Here is a 22,344-nt window from a genome sequence, read left to right as displayed (position 1 = left end):
AACCCCATAGTCGCCTTTGACTGGACTTAAGTGTCCAGGGGTCCTTTACCTTTTACCATTTTACAGGGATGTGGGGAACCACAAGAAGTGCCCCATCAGAGGATCTGAGGTAGAGCATAAAGGATCAAAAGGTCCTTAATGTGCTATGAACTCAGGTTGTTTAGGGCTTTGTGAATTAGCAAAAGGACCTTGAAGCTAGACCAGTAGCAAACTGGTAGTGTGAGCAAAAAATTTTTGTCAGCAATGTCCTTTTTTATATAGTAAGACACTACAACATCAGAAGTGTGAATCTATTTCAAGACAATTAATCTACAAAATTTGAATCGAATTAATTATGCAATGTATTTATCTACACTAAGCTCCACTCAGGATCCAATCCATCTGTGTGACCCACAATTGTGTGCTTCATCCCAAGCTCAGTAATGAGGTAACACTCATTGCTCTGAGTCACTAATCTTTTGTCGTTATTACAGATCCTGTTACATGTGTTCTCTGAGGGTGACACAAATGGGCAAAAGCAAAGAGATTTAGCTCCCTGGCATGCAGTCCGTCCAGCACAAAGAAGCAACCCCAATTCAGGACTAGATTGTTCCATTTACCGCTGACCCTGAGGCAAAAGCAAAATGAAGCACTGCAGCTCCAGAAGCCTATTAGAAAAGTTGTGATACTGAGTTACCAAAACTTCTATGTGAAACCCCTTTTATATTGCAGCTCTGATGACAGAGCAGGCACAGCCAAGAATTTACCTCACATTAATCCTGCTCATCCATCCTCCAGCTAGCTGTATTCAAGAGACTAGAACTGTTACACAGGGTATATTTGGTTTCATTTTAGTGTTTTGCGGTGAGAATCTAAGGCTATAATTCCATACAGGATTACTTGGGGAGTAAGCCCCATAGAATTCACCAAGACCTGCTTCTGAGTAGACTTGCATAGGATTCTGCTGTAAGCAATTATATAGAGTTCTCTCTTGCCAGGTGGTTTCCTTCCAAAATGAAGGTGGAATAATAAATATTTAAATGTTCTCTAATATAAAACATTCTCCATTTATACAAAATTACAATGTCAAAGGGCCAGGGGGGCAATAGTTCCACCTAGTAAGTAGAAATGCTTGCTCCCTATTTAATTAACATTTTGCTGCCCTTTCATGTCTCCCCACATCTGTTGCCCACATTGGCCACTTTGCCTAATGGCAGGATTGGCCCTGCAGAGGAAAGCTAAAGCAGAACCTTCCACCTAACATGCTATTTTTGTTGTTTGTATATATGGCAGCATCTAAGCCACAGGAGGGGAACCTTCCAGATGTTATGGGGCACCACTTTCCATCGTCACTGACCACTGGCCTTCCTGGCCACGGCTAATGTGGACTGGAGTCCAACATCACCTAGAGGGCCACCACTTTCCCACCCCTGATTTAATGTTTTGATCCCACACTGGTAGTCTAAAATGGTACAGCTTGTCAACAGAAATATCCCATGAAACTGATAATTTCAGCTGCACAGTAAGCATAGTATTGCCCTTTCCCCACTTCAGCATCAAGTAGGAGCAAATGATCAATTAAAGTAGAGCAGATTCGCCTACCTGAAGTTGTCGGCACGACTTCAGTTGTATTTCTGAGCCCAATAAATGAAAACTGATACAGCCTCCAGGATCTAGTGTCTCCTACTTCTACTGAGCTGCGCTTCCACATGTAGATAATCTCCTCCTTTGGGTAGCCATCTTCAAAACAGTGAAGATCATCATTCCATCACAATTTTCATTTATGTGTTATTACTTTCCTTTAGTCACATGACCATGAATGGCACTTGCCACAAATGCATTCACTTCATTTCCCCTCTCACCGCCACACACACACCACAAAGTGGTCATGACGCTTATATTCAGAAAGGGACCTTGCAGTTCCAAACAAACACAGGAAGGCATGCTTATGTTATGTCTCCTTTTGCTCCCCCAAATAATGAATTGCCACAATTATTTTATTTCTATTTATGACAGCCTCTAAACTGCCGTGAATAAATTCTGTAATGCTTCTCTGCACTTACAATGACTTAAATGTGATGGGTTGTATGTAGATCACTTAAAATGGTAAGGTCTTTACTGACGCCCCATTTCTCCACCTACCAGCATTAAATTCCCCACTGTTGTATACATCCTGTACATAGGAAAACACATCGGTTGCTTTCAGACAATCTGTTTCTTGAATATTCATCCTGATTTGTTTGTGGGGATGTTAAGACAACATCAAGCAAATGTTATCCTACACTTTCCGGTGCATTTTGCCATCTCTTTTCTTACCTCCTTGTGCAAAAGTTCCAAATCAATCTTAATTTTGCAACCTGAATAAGCCAACATGTCATTTAACCGTGCCTGAAAATAATGGTTGTCTGGAAGCTTCTGTTTGTATTACTTTTGTGGGGGGGGGGGATTATGTGGTGTAGTGGATGTAATATTGACTTTTGGACCTTCTCATGTTTAAGGAGCAGGCATGAAATACAGGACAACAGAAGTCTAGTCTGACCTTTATGCTAAAAATGCCCACATAACTTAAAGATTATTTACAATCACCCTCTCAAAATATGTAAGATGGCAACTTTGGGGTAGTGCATCAGCTACTGTAAATAGACTAAGTACAGTACATTTACTGAGCAATGCATTTTTTAAAAAATTATATTCCTCTTTTCTTTCCAAATGAATCATTTCTTATTTTATTTTTTTAGATTACTACTTACAGCTTGAAAAAGCCAGTGGACAAGAATGTTCATCCATTGGAAAGTTGTGCAGCTGTAACTGACACTCGGCATCTATCGTCAATCTAAGAAGAAACACATATTAATATATTAATATTAATCAATTGTTCATAGCTCTAGAAGTTCAAGGTCTACAGCAGTGAATGGGTCAAGAGAAGACACAATCCCCTCCACTCTTCCATTTAATGTATTATTGTTTAGGATGTAAAGTAAAATGTCAATCTACTCTCTTGTCCCTGTGCTTTCTTATGTCACAAACCGTGTTAAGGACCAACAATAACTTTTCCTACCCATTTCTGAGGTCTTCCCAATGGAGGGAGCTATCTAAAGCAGGCTGTGTTTTGAATGTTCTTGCCCCCTTTCATAAGCCTTCAAGAGTGGTCATACCAGCTAAACTGACTTGATTATCTCCTGGAGCCATCTTGGAAAATGTAGTTCTCAGAGCAGGCTTCAATAGAAATGTACACTCTCTCAGTGGAAGCCATTAGAGTTAAACTGGTTCAAAACTATTCTCATTTGGGGTGCAAGGTCCCAGTCCAAAACTGTGCTGTGCAGTGTTACAGGGAGCTATGCGTAGGCACTTCCACAGCCACGGCAAGTACTGTGATTGAGAGATTATGGGATAAATCCTAAACCCCAAACTGCACGTGGGGACAATGATGACAGAGCTGTTCACCTGGTTCTTCCATGCTCTATAACAGAAGTTTAGCTGCTGTTGAAGCCCCCACCCAACCACAAATATACACTATACACACTGAAGTTACAGCCTGTTTGGGAACGACTGGTGCCAACAGGTGCAAAATCCTTAAATGGGGCATTTCAGGGGCAGAGGTGTAGCATATCTGGGCAAGGATTTGCTGGAGCCTAACCCAGCCCATTTCTGGGTTGGTGGGTGTCTTAATTTGGGTCCCACTCCTATGCTTAGACTGAGAGGTAGTGACTGGCCCAAGGTCATTCAGTAAGCTCTAACAAAGACACCACGTTGCACATTTAGCTTTATTCTTGTTTCATCTTGTCTAAAATATTCAAGGCATCGTACTTCTTTTCATTAAGTGGAGATACCATTTTCACTCATATTGGACACATGTAATAGGTATATTGGATAAAATTTAAAGAGCGGTAAGATTACCTCAGTGTATATAGTACTCTGCCATCATTCCAGATCCGGAGCATCCGATTGGGAGTTGTTATCCAATGAGCATCAGCCTTTTTTGAGTTTCGGAAGAATGTGTCAGGGATCCAGATCTTCCCCACCATGTTGCTGTTCAACCTCAGCACTTTAATGGTGCTGTTGAATCTTAGCCGTCTGTCGTACCAGGTTTGAGCAAAAAAAATGTCTATTGTATATTCCTGCAATGTTGAAACACATCAAACAAAATAAGTTTCATGTCCGTTCAGTCCTGCTTTTCAAAGCTTTCATGGCCAGTTCACAGAGAACACACAGATCACATCAGCAGCCTGATCCACAATAGAACAGAGCTCCTGCTTTTAATGTGATGTTTCTGCATTGGATGCTATTGCCCCAATTCACACAATTCCGATATATGCCCACTCAGATGTAAAACCCACTGAGCTCATTATGACTCCCAGGTAAGTGTTCATTAAAACTGCAGTCCTAATGAACTGTTGCTTTAGCTATTTCCCCACCATTTCCCCAAATCTATGTTTTCATACAGTAAAACATAAATCTCAATTTTGGGTTATAAATAAAAATAATTTATTATTAATTAATTAAATTTGTACACCATTCTTTAACCATAGATCTCAGAGTTGTTCACAGAATAACATTGCAATATAAAAATTTAGGTTAGTTGCCGACGTGGTGTTTCCATAATTCTTATTTGGCCCACTCAAACTTAAATAGAGAGAGATATTGTGTATAATATCTACTAAAAAGAATATTACTGAAAGAAGATTTCAGTATGAAATGCAGAATTAAGAATTTTGTATGAGTAACTCTTACGTATTTATTTAGCAACCATAATTCTTGGACACCAAATATTCATGTTAGCTACAGAAAGTAGTTGGTCTTGGATAGAATTTAAGAACCACAGCTCTACTAACAACACAATCCTGAACAAGTTTACTCAGAACTAATAAGGTCCCCTGACTCCAAAAGGGATTATTCTCATGTAAGTGTGCATAGGATTGCAACCTTATGGCAAACCTATGTGTAACAATTCAGAAGTCTGATTGAATCATGTGACTCAGTCCCAGATACATGTGTATAGTCTTCATCATCCGAGTATTGTGCCTTTGCACTGTCAGATACATGGGACAGAATACAGGGGTGTTGATTGGTGTGTACAGCAATGTGTATTGGTATTCAGGAATAACATAATTTACAAAATGCAGGGCATTTTTAAAGCCAGAACTCAGTTCCGGCACCTCTCAGGTAGGTGCAATTGCCATTATAAGAGAACAAGGGTGACATTCAGGGTGAGTTCCAGCACCTCTTTTTCTAGAAAAATAACACTGGCAAAATGTATTAATATATGCTACATACCATATTGATGGCGTTCACTGGGCCAATGCTGTTAATATACATATCAGTATGAATTACCGTTGGCTGCACTGTAACAAAAACAATAACAACTGCTAATATCACATCAGGTAAAACATCCAGAACATAAAGGAAAAGCTTAGATACAAAATATTGCATTTAAAGAAAGAATCTGATTGTGTTCTAGAAAGAAAGACCATAAAAGGACTTGGGTATGTGAGATTTTCCATATCAATAAATGCAGGATGAGTAAAATTGCATTCTTACTTGATTACCGTAGTGAAGAAGGGGGTGGATTTTGACCCCATTTATACTATTAATGTGATTGTAATCAAATCAGTATTTTTGCAAGGGGTGGGGATAGTTATAATGCTAATTTCCTTTTTTTTTTAATAGGAAAGAGTATTGTATTTCTGAAGTCTCTTAATGATACATCACATCAGACATTTCACATTGTACGAATGAACACAAAATGACTAATTTAGCCAGAAGAGGGTTCTGCAGATATAGAAAAAGTCCAAGAAACAAAACAGGAGCAGCAGCAGCAGCAACAGCAACAACAGTAACCATCAACATCATGAAAAAGAAATCAACATCAACTATAACAGTAATAATGCTTGGAGGATTGCAATGCATAAATCAAACCATGGTCAGCATAGCTGCTTTCGAATTATATTTTCTCTCCTCCTTATGAGCCATCATAATGCAGTCATAGATAAAACACCCCATGGAAGAAGTATTCTTTATCTTTCATTTTTATGCCTAGCAATTTTGCTGCCTCAGCCCTTGTCCATCCTGGCCCAGCCCCACTCTGAGTTTCCCAGTTCCTACAAATCTGAATGTCATTGGATTGGCTGGTGGTTGCAACCCCAGGCCACTCACTGACCACTTTCTGACTTCTTTTGATGCCTATTATTTGGACTAGATTAAAATAGTACCTAGTTATCCGTTATCATGCTCCTGCTGGCATTTCCACTGATGATTTCTTTGGAACAACATGACTTGTTATGACCACACTAGCTCTCCAGGACTTTTATCTGACATGATTGTATTAGTTTCCTGACAATACCTGAAAGCTTGTCTACTAAAGTACAAATAATTTCATTAATGCACATTGATCAAGGATAAAAAAATTACCTTTGCCATATTCTCTTCTATCCATGCCACTATATATTACTGTAGTTTAATACCTTTTTAATCATGCTGTTAAATTACTTAAAATACAGGTAGGTAGCCGTGTTGGTCTGCCATAGTCAAAACAAAATAAAAGTAGCACCTTAGAGACCAACTAAGTTTGTTCTTGGTATGAGCTTTCGTGTGCGTGCACACTTCTTCGAATACTTAAAATATTTACTGACCATGTTAATCTTTCACACACAACGCCAGCCTGACCCTATGCCTTGAACCACTTAATTAATCTTAATTGAAATTATTCAATGAATGTTATATTAGAGTGGTGCAATACAGATTCTGAAACAGTCCTTGCCACTGACTTCAGGCACCACTTTGATAATAGATTCCTGGACATTTCATCAAATTAATTTGAACAGCAATATGTTTATAATGAGATGTAATTACTATTCTTTAAATAACTATGAGGTTTGACATTGTGTGTATTTGTGTGTGTGTGTGTGTGTGTGTGTGTGTGTGTGTGTAATACGAGTTAGAGGTCTAAATACTTGTTTGAGAAAGCTTTGGTTACAGACTCTTTAATGGAAATACTAATTGTCAGCAGCTAAGTATATTATATTTTCTTTATTGCCATTTCCATTTTGTTAAGTGAAATAATGTGCTTCATCATCATCCCTTCCAACTCACTGCTATTAACAAATGAAGGAAAACACCCTCACCTCCTATATCCGGCCTCAGTTTGTTATCATATCCCTCCAGCAGGCCATTTAAAATAAGGGTAACATCACTTTCATGAACTTTGGGAGTCAAAACCCAGGTTTTGTTGGTTGTATAATCTTCATAATCGTCATCACTCTTTTGGCTAGAACTGTTTGGAAAAGAAAGGGGAGAAAGCACTGGAGTCATATAACAGCTGAACACAGCAATTACATTCATAGACAGCTCCATTAGAAACCATCAAGACTAGATTTAGGCCCCTTTTAAATAATGACAGTTCTGCACAAAACACTGAAATGGCTTTATAGAAAGAAATGAAAGAGGGAACACCATTTACAGACTGATGTTTACAGCTCAATTTACTGAGAATGCCAAGATAGCTGAGTAGACATTTTCTCTCTTCTAACTTCTAACTTAATGCATCTTTCAAAGGTATCCATTACTTTTGTTGGTTCAGATTTTTTTTTTTTTAAGTTTTTAAAGGCAGTGTATCACCTAAACATTAGTGTAGGCTACATGAACAGAAAGATGTATGGCACAGTCTTTGTCTTAGAATTATCTTACTATAAGTTATATTTACACCCAAATCATGTTGACCTTAGCTTGTTGTGCTATTCTACATTAAGCCTGCTGGGAAGTTCTGTATTAAATATGATTATGTGCCCAAGGTGGAACATAGGAAGCAGCTGTGCACCAAGTCAGAACATTGGTCTAGCTATTCCTTGACTGGTAGCAGCTCTCCAGGGCTTGATCATGAGTGTTTTCCAGCCCTGCCTAGATATGCTAGGGATTGAACCTGAGACCTTTAAGTGTAACATGTGTTACCACTGAGCTATGGCCCTTCCCTAGCCGCTTAACGATGCTCATTTATCTTCACAATGGCCAATAATATTACCATTTTACAGATGGAGAACTGAAAGAGATATAGTAATTTGCCTGTGAGTGGAAGACTAATTCCTGTACATTTCTTAATATATTACTTTATCAATGACTTTCCACTTTCTCTACTTGCAGTTAGGGTTGCCACTTCCAAATCACAAAAAACAGAGTGCAAAAAGAGGACATATTTGTGTGAAATATATGCAGGTTCCCACTTGAAAATCAGAAGGCAAGTCACCAAATATGGGCTTTATCTTGAAGCAATTGGCCTGTAGCAATGTTATCTTTTAAAAAAACACACAACCTAAATCGTTACAAAATGCACATTTCAGGATGGTGTGTGAAAAAATAAAAAGGGTGCCCTTTTTCTGTTATTTTTCAGGATTCTGTATTGTTGCAGCCAGAAGCGTACAGAATATAGGGCAAAGTGCTGCTATAAATCTGCTTTTGCTGGGGCAGCGGAAACAGCATTTGTACAGCCACCGTTTAAGAAGCGCCATAGGCTTGGGGAAGCTCCATTAAGCTACGCCTGATTTGTGGTTGAAGCTCACTCTTCAGATAAAGTTATTACGATTTTTTATTTTATTTTTTTATGCACAGGTCTTTACTTATAGTCCTTTGGGTGTCGTATGAAGGTTTGCACACGATGCTAAGTGCTGGAAACCTACTTCCCAGCCCTATAAAATCGGTATCTTCAGATGTTAGGCTGGCTACTAGATAGAGGAAGTCCTCTGTCTGAAGGAGTACCAGGGGTCAGCAAACTTTTTCAGCAGGGAGCCGGTCCACTGTCACTCATATATTTGGAAAATAAAAATTAACGAATTCCTATGCCCCCAAAATAACCCAGAGATGCATTTTAAATAAAAGCACACATTCTACTCATGTAAAAACACCAGGCAGGCCCCACAAATAACCCAGAATTTTTTTAAAAAAATAAAAGGACACATTCTACTCATGTAAAAGCACGCTGATTCCCGGACCACCCATGGGTCGGATTTAGAAGGTGATTGGGCTGGATCCGGCCACCAGGCCTTAGTTTGCCTACCCATGGAGTATACTGAACAGCTGCCCACTTGCCAAGCCGGGTTTAAAGATAATGAACTCTAAGGAGGAAGAGCACAGAGCAGAGGTCTTGAACCTTCCCATCAACAGTTAGTACCTGAACAGCAGACGGCTCACCTGGACACAGTCTCCCCTATTATGGTGAAATGGATTTTATTTCTATTTACATTAAACAAGTTATATCTACAACTGGATCTATATACACATCCAAATCTTCTTCAAAATTGTCCCTCTTTGGGGATGGGGCATTTCCTCTTTTTTGGTGATAGATAAGAGGGCCACCCTGCCAGAAGTGGGGGCAAGGAATTAAGGCCAAATTCATAAGATAACTGAAGAGTGTGGAACTTACATGAATGACAAGACAAATCTAATCAAAACAAAGTGACGAGCAACTTATGAAGTTTCTGTTGATTTCCAATATTCTCTCTTCCATGTTTATTTGTGGGGAGCAGTTAAAACCCAAATCAGTCTGGGTCAGCAAATGAATGGAAGAGAAGCAGAGATGCTGCTGATCTCTTTTCCCAGGTGTCATTTTCCAGCTCAAAATCGCCTTCTCCCTTGCTGCTTTTCCTCACCTCATAGAATCATGGAAGGGAACGCAAGGGTTATCTACTCCATCCGCTGCAATCTTTTGTCCAACATGGGGCTCAAACCCATGACCCTGAGATTAAGAGTCTCATGCTCTACTGACTGAGCTGCTGTATGAGTCATCATCACCTACTTATTTATATGCTGCTTTCTCCTCAGAAGCCTTTGCCCAAAGTGGCGCACAAGGTATCAGATGAACAAGAAGCATCACCATTCAAAACACATTAAAAGCAATTATGTATAAACCATACAGTCAAAACAATCAATCTATGCAGCATTGTACACAAATACCAAATAAGCTAAACTAATTTAACAGCTGAAATGAAACACTGTTGTATAAAACAGTGTTTTTCAACCACTGTTCCGCGGCACACTAGTGTGCCGCGAGATGTTGCCTGGTGTGCCGTGGGAAAATTATTTTATATGTAGTCAATATAGGCACAGAGTTAATTTTTTAAACATTTTCTAATGGTGGTGTGCCTCGTGATTTTTTTCATGAAACAAGTGTGCCTTTGCCCAAAAAAGGTTGAAAAACACTGGTATAAAACAATATTAATAAGCAAACATAACTAAAATAACTGAAACTAAGCAGAAGATGTGGGGAAGTGGGAGAAAGATATGGTGACCCTATACCTTTTCTCCGACAGGTGACAATGCAGCTTGGGGATGAGAGTGATTTTGAGCTGGAATAAGATATTGGAGAGGAACATTTTTAAGCAACACCTTCCCTTCTGCCCTTCTTCCATTCAGAAATAGGCTGTCCCAAACTGCTTTGTGGAATGGGGGGAAAGCATGCAAGGAACTCTAAATATCATGTAGTTGATGCCTAAAGCTAGGCCACCTGATCACTAGTCATTTTCACGAGGAGTCCAAAGGAATCTCTGCACAGAGCGATATAAATAGAGAGGGGTATCCAGTGATGTCACATTACTAGCGCAGAAGCTGTTCCACAAACGGAAGCCTTATGTTGAATCTTGTGCCCTGCTAAAATCCATTGGGTCGCTTGCGCCAGTGGAATATAGAGCACAACAGCTAGTGCAACCATTACCACAATTACTATGCTGAGAGACAGTTACACTAGTCCTTCAATGTACATTAGCACTTCAGAAACTGCAAATCAAATGCCACGCCAACATTGTGATGGATATTCCTCAGAGTGCCTCTTTACGACCCTCCATTCTGCACAGCAACAAATCCCTGGAATCTTGCACTAAAACTGTGTATCTTTAAAAATTGGTTAGCAAGCAACGTATGCTGAGCTCCGTCTCTGAGATATCCCTTGGTTGCCACTTTGTCATTAACTGTCATGTTTCCCCAGAACCATTGCTTAGGCCCTTTGCAGCCAAAGCACAGCTTGTAATGAGCCCTCCTTGTTTTATTGACTCTCAAAAATGAGGATTTTTAATTGCCATTGCGTTACACAGCATTCCTCTATGTACAGAAAAACAGGGCATGGACAATTAAACTGGTGAAGTAAGCAGGTTTATGAAGCTGCCTGAAATTCCAACAAACTAATTGCATTTCAGGGAGACAGATCTCACACAGTCTCTGAAGCTCGAGCCCACATATCATTTGAACGTGGTTCGGCAGAATGCTATATTTGCGCTCCATAGAAAATGTACAGGAAATCACTTCAATTTGTCAGCGTCCTTACATTTTCCCAGAAATTATTTATTAGCCTCCTTTCTGCAAAAACTCCCCAAGGCAATGTAGGGTCTCAAACCAAGGTTACCACAGAAATAAAACAATAATGGAAAGTATACGCAGGTGTCTCCAACAATGTACACTAGTGCATGTTCCTGTCGGCCCCTGGAGTGGATTTTTTTCCTATGAAATTTACAATTGAATCTGGAAATAACACCCTGCCCTCATGCTTATGAATTAAAAGCCCTATTCAGGTTTTATACCTGCACCACAAGAAGGGACCATGCATACCAGCCCTGCTCCCCACATTGCAATCCTCATGGAGGGTGAAGAGAATGGTGACAGGGGAGAGCATTAGCTTGTCTCTGCTTCCCTTTCACAAGCTTACTTAACACTGGATATGAATGCATTAAGGGTGCCTCTGTCCCAATATAATGCTGCCTTTGCTGGCTGTGGCTGGTGAGAGGTGTCATCCAAAACATCTGGAAGATACCAGGTCGGCAAGGGCCAAATGTGTAACTGGAAATGTGTAAACCTTGCTCTTCTGCTGTGGTCATGCTAGCTCTGTCAATTGTCCCTACAGCCTGTGTGCATACAAATGAACTGAATATTCCAGCTTGTATAACCTACAAGCACCAAAGGTATAGCACATGGGTAGGCAAACTAAGGTCTGTGGGCCGGATCAGGCCCAATTGCCTTCTGGATCTGGCCCATGGACGGTCTGGGAATCACTGTGTAGATCGCCAGTGTGTGTGTTCTTTCCCTCTCCCTCTCCCTCACATGGCGGCAGCTCCTCCTCCCTCCCTCCTCCTGGCTTCTCTCCACCCTGCCTAGAGGAGGAAGGGGGCTGGGCTTTGTTGGTAGCAGCAGCAGCAGCAGCAGCAGCAGCAGCAGCAGCAGCAGCAGCAGTGCTTGAGTGGCCACCATTTAAAGCAGCCCCTCCCCAGAGCCCTTTCGCACGCCACTCATCGCACCGCCGCCAGCCGCTGCTGCTCACAAGACACAGGTAGGCAGCCACCGGGGCTTGTGGTGCTCTTGCATCAACCCCCCCCCCAAAAAAATCTAGTCCGCCCCCCCCCCACAAGGTCTGAGGGACAGTGGACCGGCCCCATGCTGAAAAAGTTTGCTGACCCCTGGTAGCACAAATGCTTCTCACATCCAAAACAAGTATTGTAACAGCACTTTAACAAATGGTGAAAGTATTTAAAGAACCCGCCCCCTAATGGGAGATTCCTTTCTGGTATTCTGGGAAGCCCAAATTCACACATAAACTGATCCAGGTGGGGGTGGCCTGGGAAGAATGATTGAGGAAAGCAAGTTCACTGTCATCCATGTATAGGGCAATAAATTACAGAAGGAAGAAGCTACGCATTCCTTTGGGTATGTCAACCCAAAAGCTAGCAATTATATTTTATAAACAGATGTGTAAATAAGAGATGAGCAATTGTCCAGTATTTAGAGAATGTATTATACTTCCATGGGCAAGTGCAGGGCATTATCTGGGCAAGAGTCTCATTTATGCCAATAAGAGTTATGTGACTACAGCCCACACATATCCTTAAGACTCTTTAAGCTCATATTATTAGTAACAGGCTGTTCTGTCTTCAGAATGTTTTTCCCAAGTTATGAAACAAATCTACCAAAACCCACAGTCAGAATTATAGTGGGCAGACTATGGATCTTATGAGAATGCCAGACAACGTCAGATAGACAAGGAGTGGGAAGCATAAGAGCTTTAAACTGTGCAAGTACAATTGCCCACTGTTTCATATACCAGCTGGCCCATAGTCACATTTCTTTGCTCCAGTTACACATGTTTAAACCCATTGATTTCAATGTGGGAAACTATGCATTGAAACTGGATGCATTAGTGAAGCCTAACATTCTTCTCTGCTTGGCGGAACTGAGATTTGTGTGCTGATCATCCTGTCCTCACTGGACCTGAAGGAAGGGAGACTGTTCTAACCTAAAGCCCTAGGCAATTCCTACTTAGGATATCAACAGCACCAGTCATCCTCATCACCGCATCATCATCAAAAGCAACAACATCACCAGTCCAATAATCACCTCCTTTACTAAAGCTTCATGTTTTAGCAAAAGCCTCAATGCAACAATGCCTAATTTTAATTTTAATTTTAGAAGGAAGCTGGCATCTGTCTGTCTCGAGAGACAATGGAAGGCGTGTCTTTTTTTTAAGAAGGCGTGCAGCGCCACATGAATGTTAACATATGGCTTATAGTAAATTGTATGTATCTGTTTAATCTACAGCTGACACCATTAAAGTTGCAGCTACAACTTGTACTCTTTGCTTAAGAGAACAGAATGTGCATGGGTGGAGCCCTTCCCCTCCTTCACTTGCAAGGTTCAGCTGACACTAAAAAGGAAATGAATGGCACGTTAAGTGGCTTTGTGCCATCTGAGTGAGAAATGTGCTTTACTAGGCAAGAGCCGATATGGGTGATATTACATTACCATAACGTAATACAGTACAGTAGTTGCTTGACTTTCAGCTGGTTTTAGCAATGTATATAACTGACCAGGAAAAATGCCAATTGAGGTAGAATCCTGTCTGGACATTTGGGAAGGATAAGTCAACATCCATTTTCTTTGCAGTGATGCAGACTTAAGTTCTCAGAAATGTTTGCAATGTTCTTTATCCTGACTGATAAAAGAATTATATTAATAGTTTGTTAAATCTTGATGAAAGGTACACTTCTAAAATAAAAGAAGGAACCTGTTCACACATAAACCTTACTGATCGGCTTGCTTTTATTTTGCTGGACTGCTCCAAACAGAATTTCAATCTGTTTACTCAAGGCACAGCAAGAGACCTAATCCAATTTTTATTTGTACTTTTCCTCTAAAGGCCCCTATCAGCTACATGTTCCCTTCACCTCTGCTGCCTCTGCATATTATTTAGCTTCCACCTGCACAATTTTGTTTCTCCTCTTCTTTGCTATGCAGAGTTTGTGTATTCCCAGCCTCTTCTAGTTCTAATCCTGCATTAAATAACAGTTTAGCTCCACAAATGGAGGAATCGTCACACAGTTTAATCAGATATTTTCTCCCTCCTTTTTGTTTCTTCTCAATTTTTATTTAATTGAAGCAAATAACAGTTCCATGCTTCATTAGTTCTCAGAAAAAGGTTAGAAAAATATAGTCAATCTAGTCCAATCCTTCCCAGTTCTAAATGCAGGACAGCCTCATATCTCATTAGATATGAAAGGTTGACAGAATTGTAAAATGCAGGAGAAATATCAATTATTTGATATAAGCTACTGAAACATCAACAATAGCCCTGGGAGACCAAGGCCACAATCCAACAAAGTAGTAGGTCTGGTTAATAAAACTCTTCTCTTTACTATGATTTTTTATACTCCTCATGGGGGGGGGGAGACCCCTTTTTAAAACCTTCAAAAATGCTGTTATGGGTAGTTTATCCCAAACTACATTCCAATGTTAGAAGAAGAAGAAGAAGAAGAAGAAGAAGAAGAAGAAGAAGAAGAAGAAGAAGAAGAAGAAGAAGAAGAAGAGGAGGAGGAGGAGGAGGAGGAGGAGGAGGAGGAGGAGGAGGAGGGGGAGTTTGGATTTGATATCCCGCTTTTCACTACCCGAAGGAGTCTCAAAGTGGCTAACATTCTCCTTTCCCTTCCTCCCCCACAACAAACACTCTGTGAGGTGAGTGGGGCTGAGAGAATTCAAAGAAGTGTGACTAGCTCAAGGTCACCCAGCAGCTGCATATGGAGGAGTGGAGACGCAAACCTGGTTCCGCAGATTATGAGTCTACCGCTCTTAACCACTACACCACACTGGCTCTCTTAGAAGAAGGGCATTGTTTATGTGTTATTTTTGTTTCCTTGGGTCAGATTTTGTTGGGGGGGGGTGAGTCTAGTGACATGAGTGAGACAAAAAACAAACAGAACATTCTGCTGGTAAAACAATAATATCTATTGGTTTCTTGTGGTATTTTTTGCCCCAGCCTTTGGCACCAAACCCTACAGCACTGCACGCATCCCATCATGTTACCATGCAAACAGCCTACTTATAACAGTCAGTTGATTTTCTTGAGACATATTTAGAGCTTTTGTGTACAGAAATAAATCTGTAAATGGTAAGTAATTGAAACTTTGGGGCATTTTTAACCATTGTGACGTGGCAGTGCCCTAGAAGGACCATGTTATAGGTCTACCTCTATGTAAATTCTGCAGTGAAAAGTGTACTGGGGCTGTAATTTAAGTCCTGAAAGGTCTGGGTTAGTGTTCAGAATAGGAAAAAGTGATCCTGCATCACACTCACCATCTGGCATGGGGAAGATGGGAAAAACCATGGGCTGCTGCTGATTCCTTTCAATCGGTAAATGAGGGCTCAAGCAAGACACCTTTGCAAACCTCTGCTCAAGGACAAGAAAGGGAACATGCTTTTTAGTTCTGCTCGTACCCAGGGAATTATCTGCTGAAGCTTGGCAGATGAAGTGTCTTTTACCACAACACTTCCAGGGAAGGGAGCAAGAATGTCTCGGCATGTCCACAGCAGATCGTGCTTTGAGTGGTATGACAAGACTGGCCCTACCATTATGCAGAGTGAAGAACTCAGCTCAGGAAGCCACTTTAGGGTGTCACCAAGAGCAAAAAAAAAAAACTGTTAGATGCATAATTGTTATATTTTTACTTTCAGGGACAGGCGCTTGTGGGATTTTCTGCCTCAGGTGCCAAAATAACTTGGCCAGCTTTGACTAAGAGTGGGGAGCACCCTTTGTTCTTCCACTTTGGGCAGAAAAATAGAGTGGATGTGTCTGGCCCATGGTCCACTTTAAAGATATAGAACCATAAGAAAAGAAAGCATGAGGAGCCTTGAAGTTGCCCAACAACAGTTTTCAGCACTTGGCCAACACAGGTCACCTGGTCACTATGGTGAGATGCATTTTTACTTAATTCTGCATCTATACATATAGATTAGTCATTTATTTTTTGGTGATGCACCTCTTTTCTGGTTATGTATAAGTAGCCACCGGAACCATCTTTCCCATTGGTGTTAGTGGTTCGTTGCGCCAGGGCGCCTGCCTCTCAGGGGCGCCCTAGCAAGTGGGGGAGGTGCGCGGCTTTGCCGGCAGCCTCCCCTTTCCTTCCATGCCCCACCAGCTGCGCCCCGCCAACTATATGGCTGACGGGCATGCAGCTACCCTCCCAAGCCTCTGCATCTGCTAAAGACAGGGTTGTTGTCCTCCTGCTTCCTGGCGAAAGGCGGCGTGCAGCCTTCCTGGACTGCCTTCTTGGGCATCCCGACATCGGAGAGCATGTCCGCCAGCATGTTTTCCTGCTTGATCGCTGCCACCACGCTGGGGATCGGAGCGGTGGGGGAGGCAGAGAACATTTTCCACCACCCCCTCCCTTGTTTTGGAGTTGCCTAGGGGGCGCCGGAGGGATCTTTGCACCACAGTGCCGGATATGCTTAAGACGGCCCTGGTAGCCACCCTACAGAAGAATGTATTGATGCCTCAAAGCACTTCAGAAGTCACTGATGAGGGAAAAAGTAAGAAGAAAAATGTATGCATTCTGAGAGGTAAGAGCAATTAATCTGTTGCTCTATTGATTGTTAGAGGACCACTACAGAAACTATCAGAGCAAATTTGTACGCCATACTTAGCCGGGAGTAAGTATTACATACATACTGCAAGTACTAGACTGATTTATGTTTAGTACAATATGGTGGGGAAACATACACACAGTTTACAAACTACAATATAAGCTAGAGGGAGTTTTGTTATGTAGCAAAATAAAATTGCAAGAAGATGCTTGAACCAACAGTGAAAACAACCACCACCACACACCAGTTAATCTAGATATTGTATTTTTGCAACATACAGGTGAAACTCGAAAAATTAGAATATCATGGAAAAGTCCATTTATGTAAGCAATTGTTTTCATTAGCTACTGGAGTTTAATATATGAGATAGACTCATGACATGCAAAGCGAAGATATGTCAAGCCTTTGCTTGTTATAATTGTGATGATTATGGTGTGCAGCTGATGAAAACCCCAAAGTTGAAATTGTTAATTTGGGGTTCTCATCAGCTGTACGCCATAATTATCACAATAATAACAAATAAAGACTTGACATATCTCGCTTTGCAGGTCATGAGTCTATCTCATATATTAGTTTCACCTTTTAAGTTGAATTACTGAAAGAAACGAACCTTTCCACGATATTCTAATTTTTTGAGTTTCACCTGTACATTCATGCAAGAGAGATGCAATGGTAGCATGCAATCTAAAATTCAGGCTATGAACAATGGATTTAAAATAAAAAGCAGTGCATAAATCTCCATCACATACTAAAAGGTGACCCTAGAGCCAGTCTAAGATAATAACAACAGCAACAACAACAAACTTTATTATGGTCGCAGACCAGCATAAGATACAATAAAATAAAACACCTAAGACTTAAAGAGGAGAAGGATAAAAGCAAATAGTTAAAAGTGGTTATAACTCACATAAACTTAATGCAGATAGAGACAAAAGACAAGTGGTTAAAAGCGACTACAGTTGTACCTTGGTTCTCAAATGCTTTGTGACTGGAATGTTTTGGCTCCCGAATGCTGCAAACCCAGAAGTAAGTGCTTTGGTTTGTGAACTTTTTTTTGGAAGCTAAACATCTGACATGGCTTCCAATTGAGTGCAAGAAGCTCGAAAGGGTTTTGCGAGTTTTTAGTTGACTCGCAAGATGAATTCGTCTATGGCCGTGCTTCGCCAGACGAATTTGTCTTGCGCAGTACCACTGTAAGCCGGCACCGTACCGCACCACGCCGCGTTTTAAAGCTGCAGCGAGCGAACAGCAGCGCTGCTGTTCGCCCGCTGCAGCCTTAAAATGCGGTGCGGCGCGGTCCAGTGCCGGTCGGAAGGGGTGCCGGCCGATCGCGCCTGCCATCTTGGGTCGACTGCGCATGTCCACCCAAGATGGCGGGCGCGATCGGCCGGCGCCCCTTCCGACCGGCGCCCCCAGACTTTTTCCCCCATAGGAACGCATTAATTAAATTTTAATGCGTTCCTATGGGAAACAGTTCCTCGCAAGACGAAAAGTCTTGCAGAACGAATTAATTTCGTCTTGCGAGGCACCACTGTAGAAGTCTTCTAGACACATGGATTGTGATGGCATGGCTGCCAAGCATTTGGCAGTGAGGGCAGGGTTAGCCCCAGGCATAGGCAAACTTGGTCCTCCAGATGTTTTAGGACTAGAACAGCCATCATCCCTGACCAATAGTCCTGTTAGCTAAGGGTGATGGGAGTTGTAGTCCCAAAACATCTGGAGGGCCAAGTGTGCCAATTCCTATGCACCCATGTAATCTTCATACACACACATGCCACATATACATATTCTTTTACAATGTGGATTAAGTCATCTGTAACCCCTTATTGCCACCAGGCAAAGCATATAATGTCTTTCTCTTCAAGCAGCAGAAATATGTTTCCTACTTTACTTATGAATTATGCACACTCCCATTCCGGAAGCTACTACTAATGCTCCCAGCTTTTGTCCACGCCCCGTTTCTGTATTAGAAAATGTGCAGAGGTGACTGCATGCAAAATTATTTAATGACTTCCAAGGATAGAAATGGAGAATTGTGTTTGCGTGTTTAGATCTTTTACTTTTCCCCAAATAAATTCACACAAGAGTCAGATATTTGGTTTGGTTTTTGGCAGAATTTAGGCCACAACTTTATTGATTACAACCAAGTGAGTGCTTGCATAGGTTCTGGTTCGACTATCTCCCTGCACCCTTGCAGGCAGCGCTTTCCCAGAGCCACGTTCGTAGGACAGACAAGGATGAACGCCAGGGACAGCTGCCCTGATGTCCCCTGGACTTGGGCGTGGGCCAGACCCCTTTTGGGGAACGCCAAACCATTGAGTCCCTGGATTCCTCTACCGGAATATCCTTTATTTGCATAGGTGTGGCCACGTCACGTGCCATGCCTATCACCTGAACCAGAGCCTATCCGCAACTTACAAGTTGTGACTATTTGCTACGCGGCAGGCGAAACCCAAATGGCACCAGCCAATCAGCCAAATGGGGGGAAATTCCTACTGTGCCCCTGCCCCAAAAGCAGAAGACACATGACAGCATAGCAAGGTCAAGCGCAAGCCCTAAATATAGGGAGAGGTGGGCGGGTGTTCCAATGCGAAAGCCCCAAAGAGGAAGCTCAGTAGCCTCACATGAGCTTAAACAGGTCCCACGTTGCCAGTGGCGTAGCAAACCTCTGCGCTGCTGGGGGTGGCGGCGGCGCAGAGGCAACCCCCATGTCACGCCGCACATGGATGCAGAAAGGAGGAATTTCCCCCTTTCCACTGCTTTTTTCTCTATACTTTTCCCAAAATCTCCTCATCCTGCACCTGGAGGGTACTTTTGAAAGTTCCTTCTGGGAAACTTGCTGATTGTTGGGAGAACAAGCTTCTTGTGAAAGGGGGCGCTTAGAAGCTTCACTGTACATTTGAAGCATGTCTCCATCTGGATCGATACATCAGAGAAAGAAAAAACTTCATTTGAACCAAAATATGCTTACTTTTATAGATTTAACTCTTCACTTCTCCCTCTCAGCAATGGCTGAAAACCAAAGTTTCCCTAGATGAATGTGCATATGGTGTGGGCGACTTGGTGCTGGTGTGTGTGTGTTGGGGGGGTATGGTGGGCGAGAGAACTATCTATAGCAAAGATGAAACAAGGAATGAGTAAATATGATCAAACATTGTGATATTGTATGATGTTGAGGGCAAAGAGTGAAAACTAAACGCAGAAAGAAAGTAAAATATCAAAAGAATGAAGTGAAAATGAAAAAAAAAGGACTAGGAAAAGGGGAACAATAATAACGCTGTATCCCCTTTTTTTTACTAGGATCCTACAGGAAATTGCTCTTTTCTGGAAGCAAGCAAATGCAAATTTTTATCATCCATGGTTTATTAGCATTTTCACAGTATTACAATAGAACAGTACAATCCCTTATTCCCCCTCCCTCTGTCCAACCTCATGCTCTCTCTCTCTCTCTTTTTAGCTACAGTATTGTCATCTCTGTTGTTCAGCTTTTATAACATGCTACACAACGTTCAGGTTTGCATGCCCAATAAGGCTGGGGATAAATGAGTGCCACTGTTCTGCAGTAGTCTTAGATTAACATCCATTAAGTTGGGGAAGTTTCCATTCTTGCATTGTGCCTCTCGCTGCTTCCAGTTGTGTGTACTACTTGGTGAAGGATTCCAAAAATGCCCTCCAAATCTTTTGGAAGATTGACTTTTCATGTAATTTATAGAGTAGAAATTTTTGAATCCCTATGATGGGGTGAGCTCCTGTTGCTCTGTCCCAGCTTCTGCCAACCTAGCAATTTGAAAGCATGCCAGTGCAGGTAGATAAATAGGTACCACTGTGACAGGAAGGTGATGAGTGTCGCACCCCATAGTCACCTTTGACTAGACTTAACCATCCAGGGGTCCTTTACCTTTACCTTTTACTAATGAATTACTGATAATTAGGAGGCAATTAAGGAGCAAGTTACTGTACACCAGGATGGGAGCTTTCAATTACAGGTACTGGTTTCCTTTCATTAATACTGAATAGCTCTAAAATACTTTACTAGTAGTAGTTTAGCCTATTTTCTCTTCACTACATCCTCCTAAGCATTTACTTATCCTATATAATTTTGGTTGAGAATTCAAAAGTTCTTTGCAGGATAGATTGAAGGAAAATTCTATACCAATAAAATATGTATCAGTAGTATGATGCTACAAATTTAGATATATAATAAGAATCTGCTGTACTGATTGGCCATTAGGTTAAGACATTAAATTACCCTTGGGATGTACTGTGCACGGAAATGCCGTTTACCTTCCTGCCGGAGCAGTACCTATTATTCTACTTGCACTTTGACGTGTTTTCGAACTGCTAGGTTGGCAGGAGCTGGGACCAAGCAACGGGAGATCACCCCGTCGTGGGTATTCACACCGCCGACCTTCCGGTCAGCAAGCCCAAGAGGCTCAGTGGTTTAGACCACAGCGCCACCCACGTCCCTGTACTTTATTGTAAGTACCAGAAATTCTTGTGTTAGAAGTTTTATGGATATTTATCCATAAATGGCAAGGCACCAGGATGAAGATAGTAAATATGCTTGATTGTTCTTGAAATTTAAATATCAGAATGTTCTAATATTTCCTATTGGCCTTTTGCAATCTAAGAATTACAAGTGAATTGCAAGCTGGCATGCACTATAACAAATACCAATTATTAATAGGTCTTAATAACTCTTCATAGATCTTTTCAGATATCCAGGTGTTTATTAATAAGGGATTAGGATTAATGATAATGTTGGATATTTTTCATCTTGGGGGAGGGATCTAGCAACATCTATCAAAGGGATGCTTCAAACATGCACAGTACAAGGGACTACAAATGCCATTGAATCTTTAAATTTATTCACTCCTCTCTCCAGCTGCCATTGTCCTCACCCTTGTCCAATCTCTCTGCCCTCACACTCTTGGTGCCATTGCCTCATCTGCATCAACGTCACAGTCGGCAAGAGCCCTGCCCATGGTGACATCCATTTTGATGGTGTCACTGAGGAAATGCCCAGCTTTTCCAATGCAGCTAATGCTAAAGAGGGCTGTGGAGACAGTGGAATGTAATAGAAACATTTCAATGAATGATACATATATATCATGGCTATTTGAGTACTTTAAAAATGACAGGAGCTGAAAGGAATGCAGGGGGTGTGGGAACAGACATATATTCTTTTGCCTGGGTATCTCTCCATTTTATTTTCAGACACTATCAAACAAGACCATTCTGAACAAGGATGAATGTGTCATTCTCATTAATTCACCTACCAGCCACTTTTATATTTAGCAAGACTTGTCAAGTTCACATTATGCTAAAAGACTGGGCAACTGGAACTGCAATTTAGTTGTTAATCCTCAATCTGCCAGAGAGTACAGACTTTTGCTTATATCTGAAGATATTCTGATGCAGCTTAGTAAAAGCCTCATATGACCAGAATACACTATTTATATTGTAAAAACTATGGCGTGCATACATGTG

General features: G+C 41.4%; 1 protein-coding gene across 2 annotated transcripts in view; it reads right to left on the bottom strand.

The window, feature by feature from the left end:
• Positions 1-22,344, bottom strand: part of GABRG2 (gamma-aminobutyric acid type A receptor subunit gamma2) — a 61,930-nt gene that overhangs the window by 31,656 nt on the left and 7,930 nt on the right. For both annotated transcript variants that reach the window (XM_033139816.1, XM_033139817.1), the window contains exons 2-6: positions 7,101-7,249; positions 5,254-5,321; positions 3,877-4,097; positions 2,730-2,812; positions 1,582-1,719 (exon numbers count right to left, since the gene is read on the bottom strand). In XM_033139816.1, coding sequence (XP_032995707.1) covers positions 1,582-1,719; positions 2,730-2,812; positions 3,877-4,097; positions 5,254-5,321; positions 7,101-7,249 — 659 coding nt within the window. The remainder of the gene's footprint in view (positions 1-1,581; positions 1,720-2,729; positions 2,813-3,876; positions 4,098-5,253; positions 5,322-7,100; positions 7,250-22,344) is intronic.

Source organism: Lacerta agilis, chromosome 2 (assembly GCF_009819535.1).
Source record: "Lacerta agilis isolate rLacAgi1 chromosome 2, rLacAgi1.pri, whole genome shotgun sequence".
NCBI lineage: Eukaryota > Metazoa > Chordata > Lepidosauria > Squamata > Lacertidae > Lacerta > Lacerta agilis.
The sequence above is the reverse complement of the archived record's forward strand: the minus strand, read 5'-3'. Positions and strand labels throughout refer to the sequence as shown.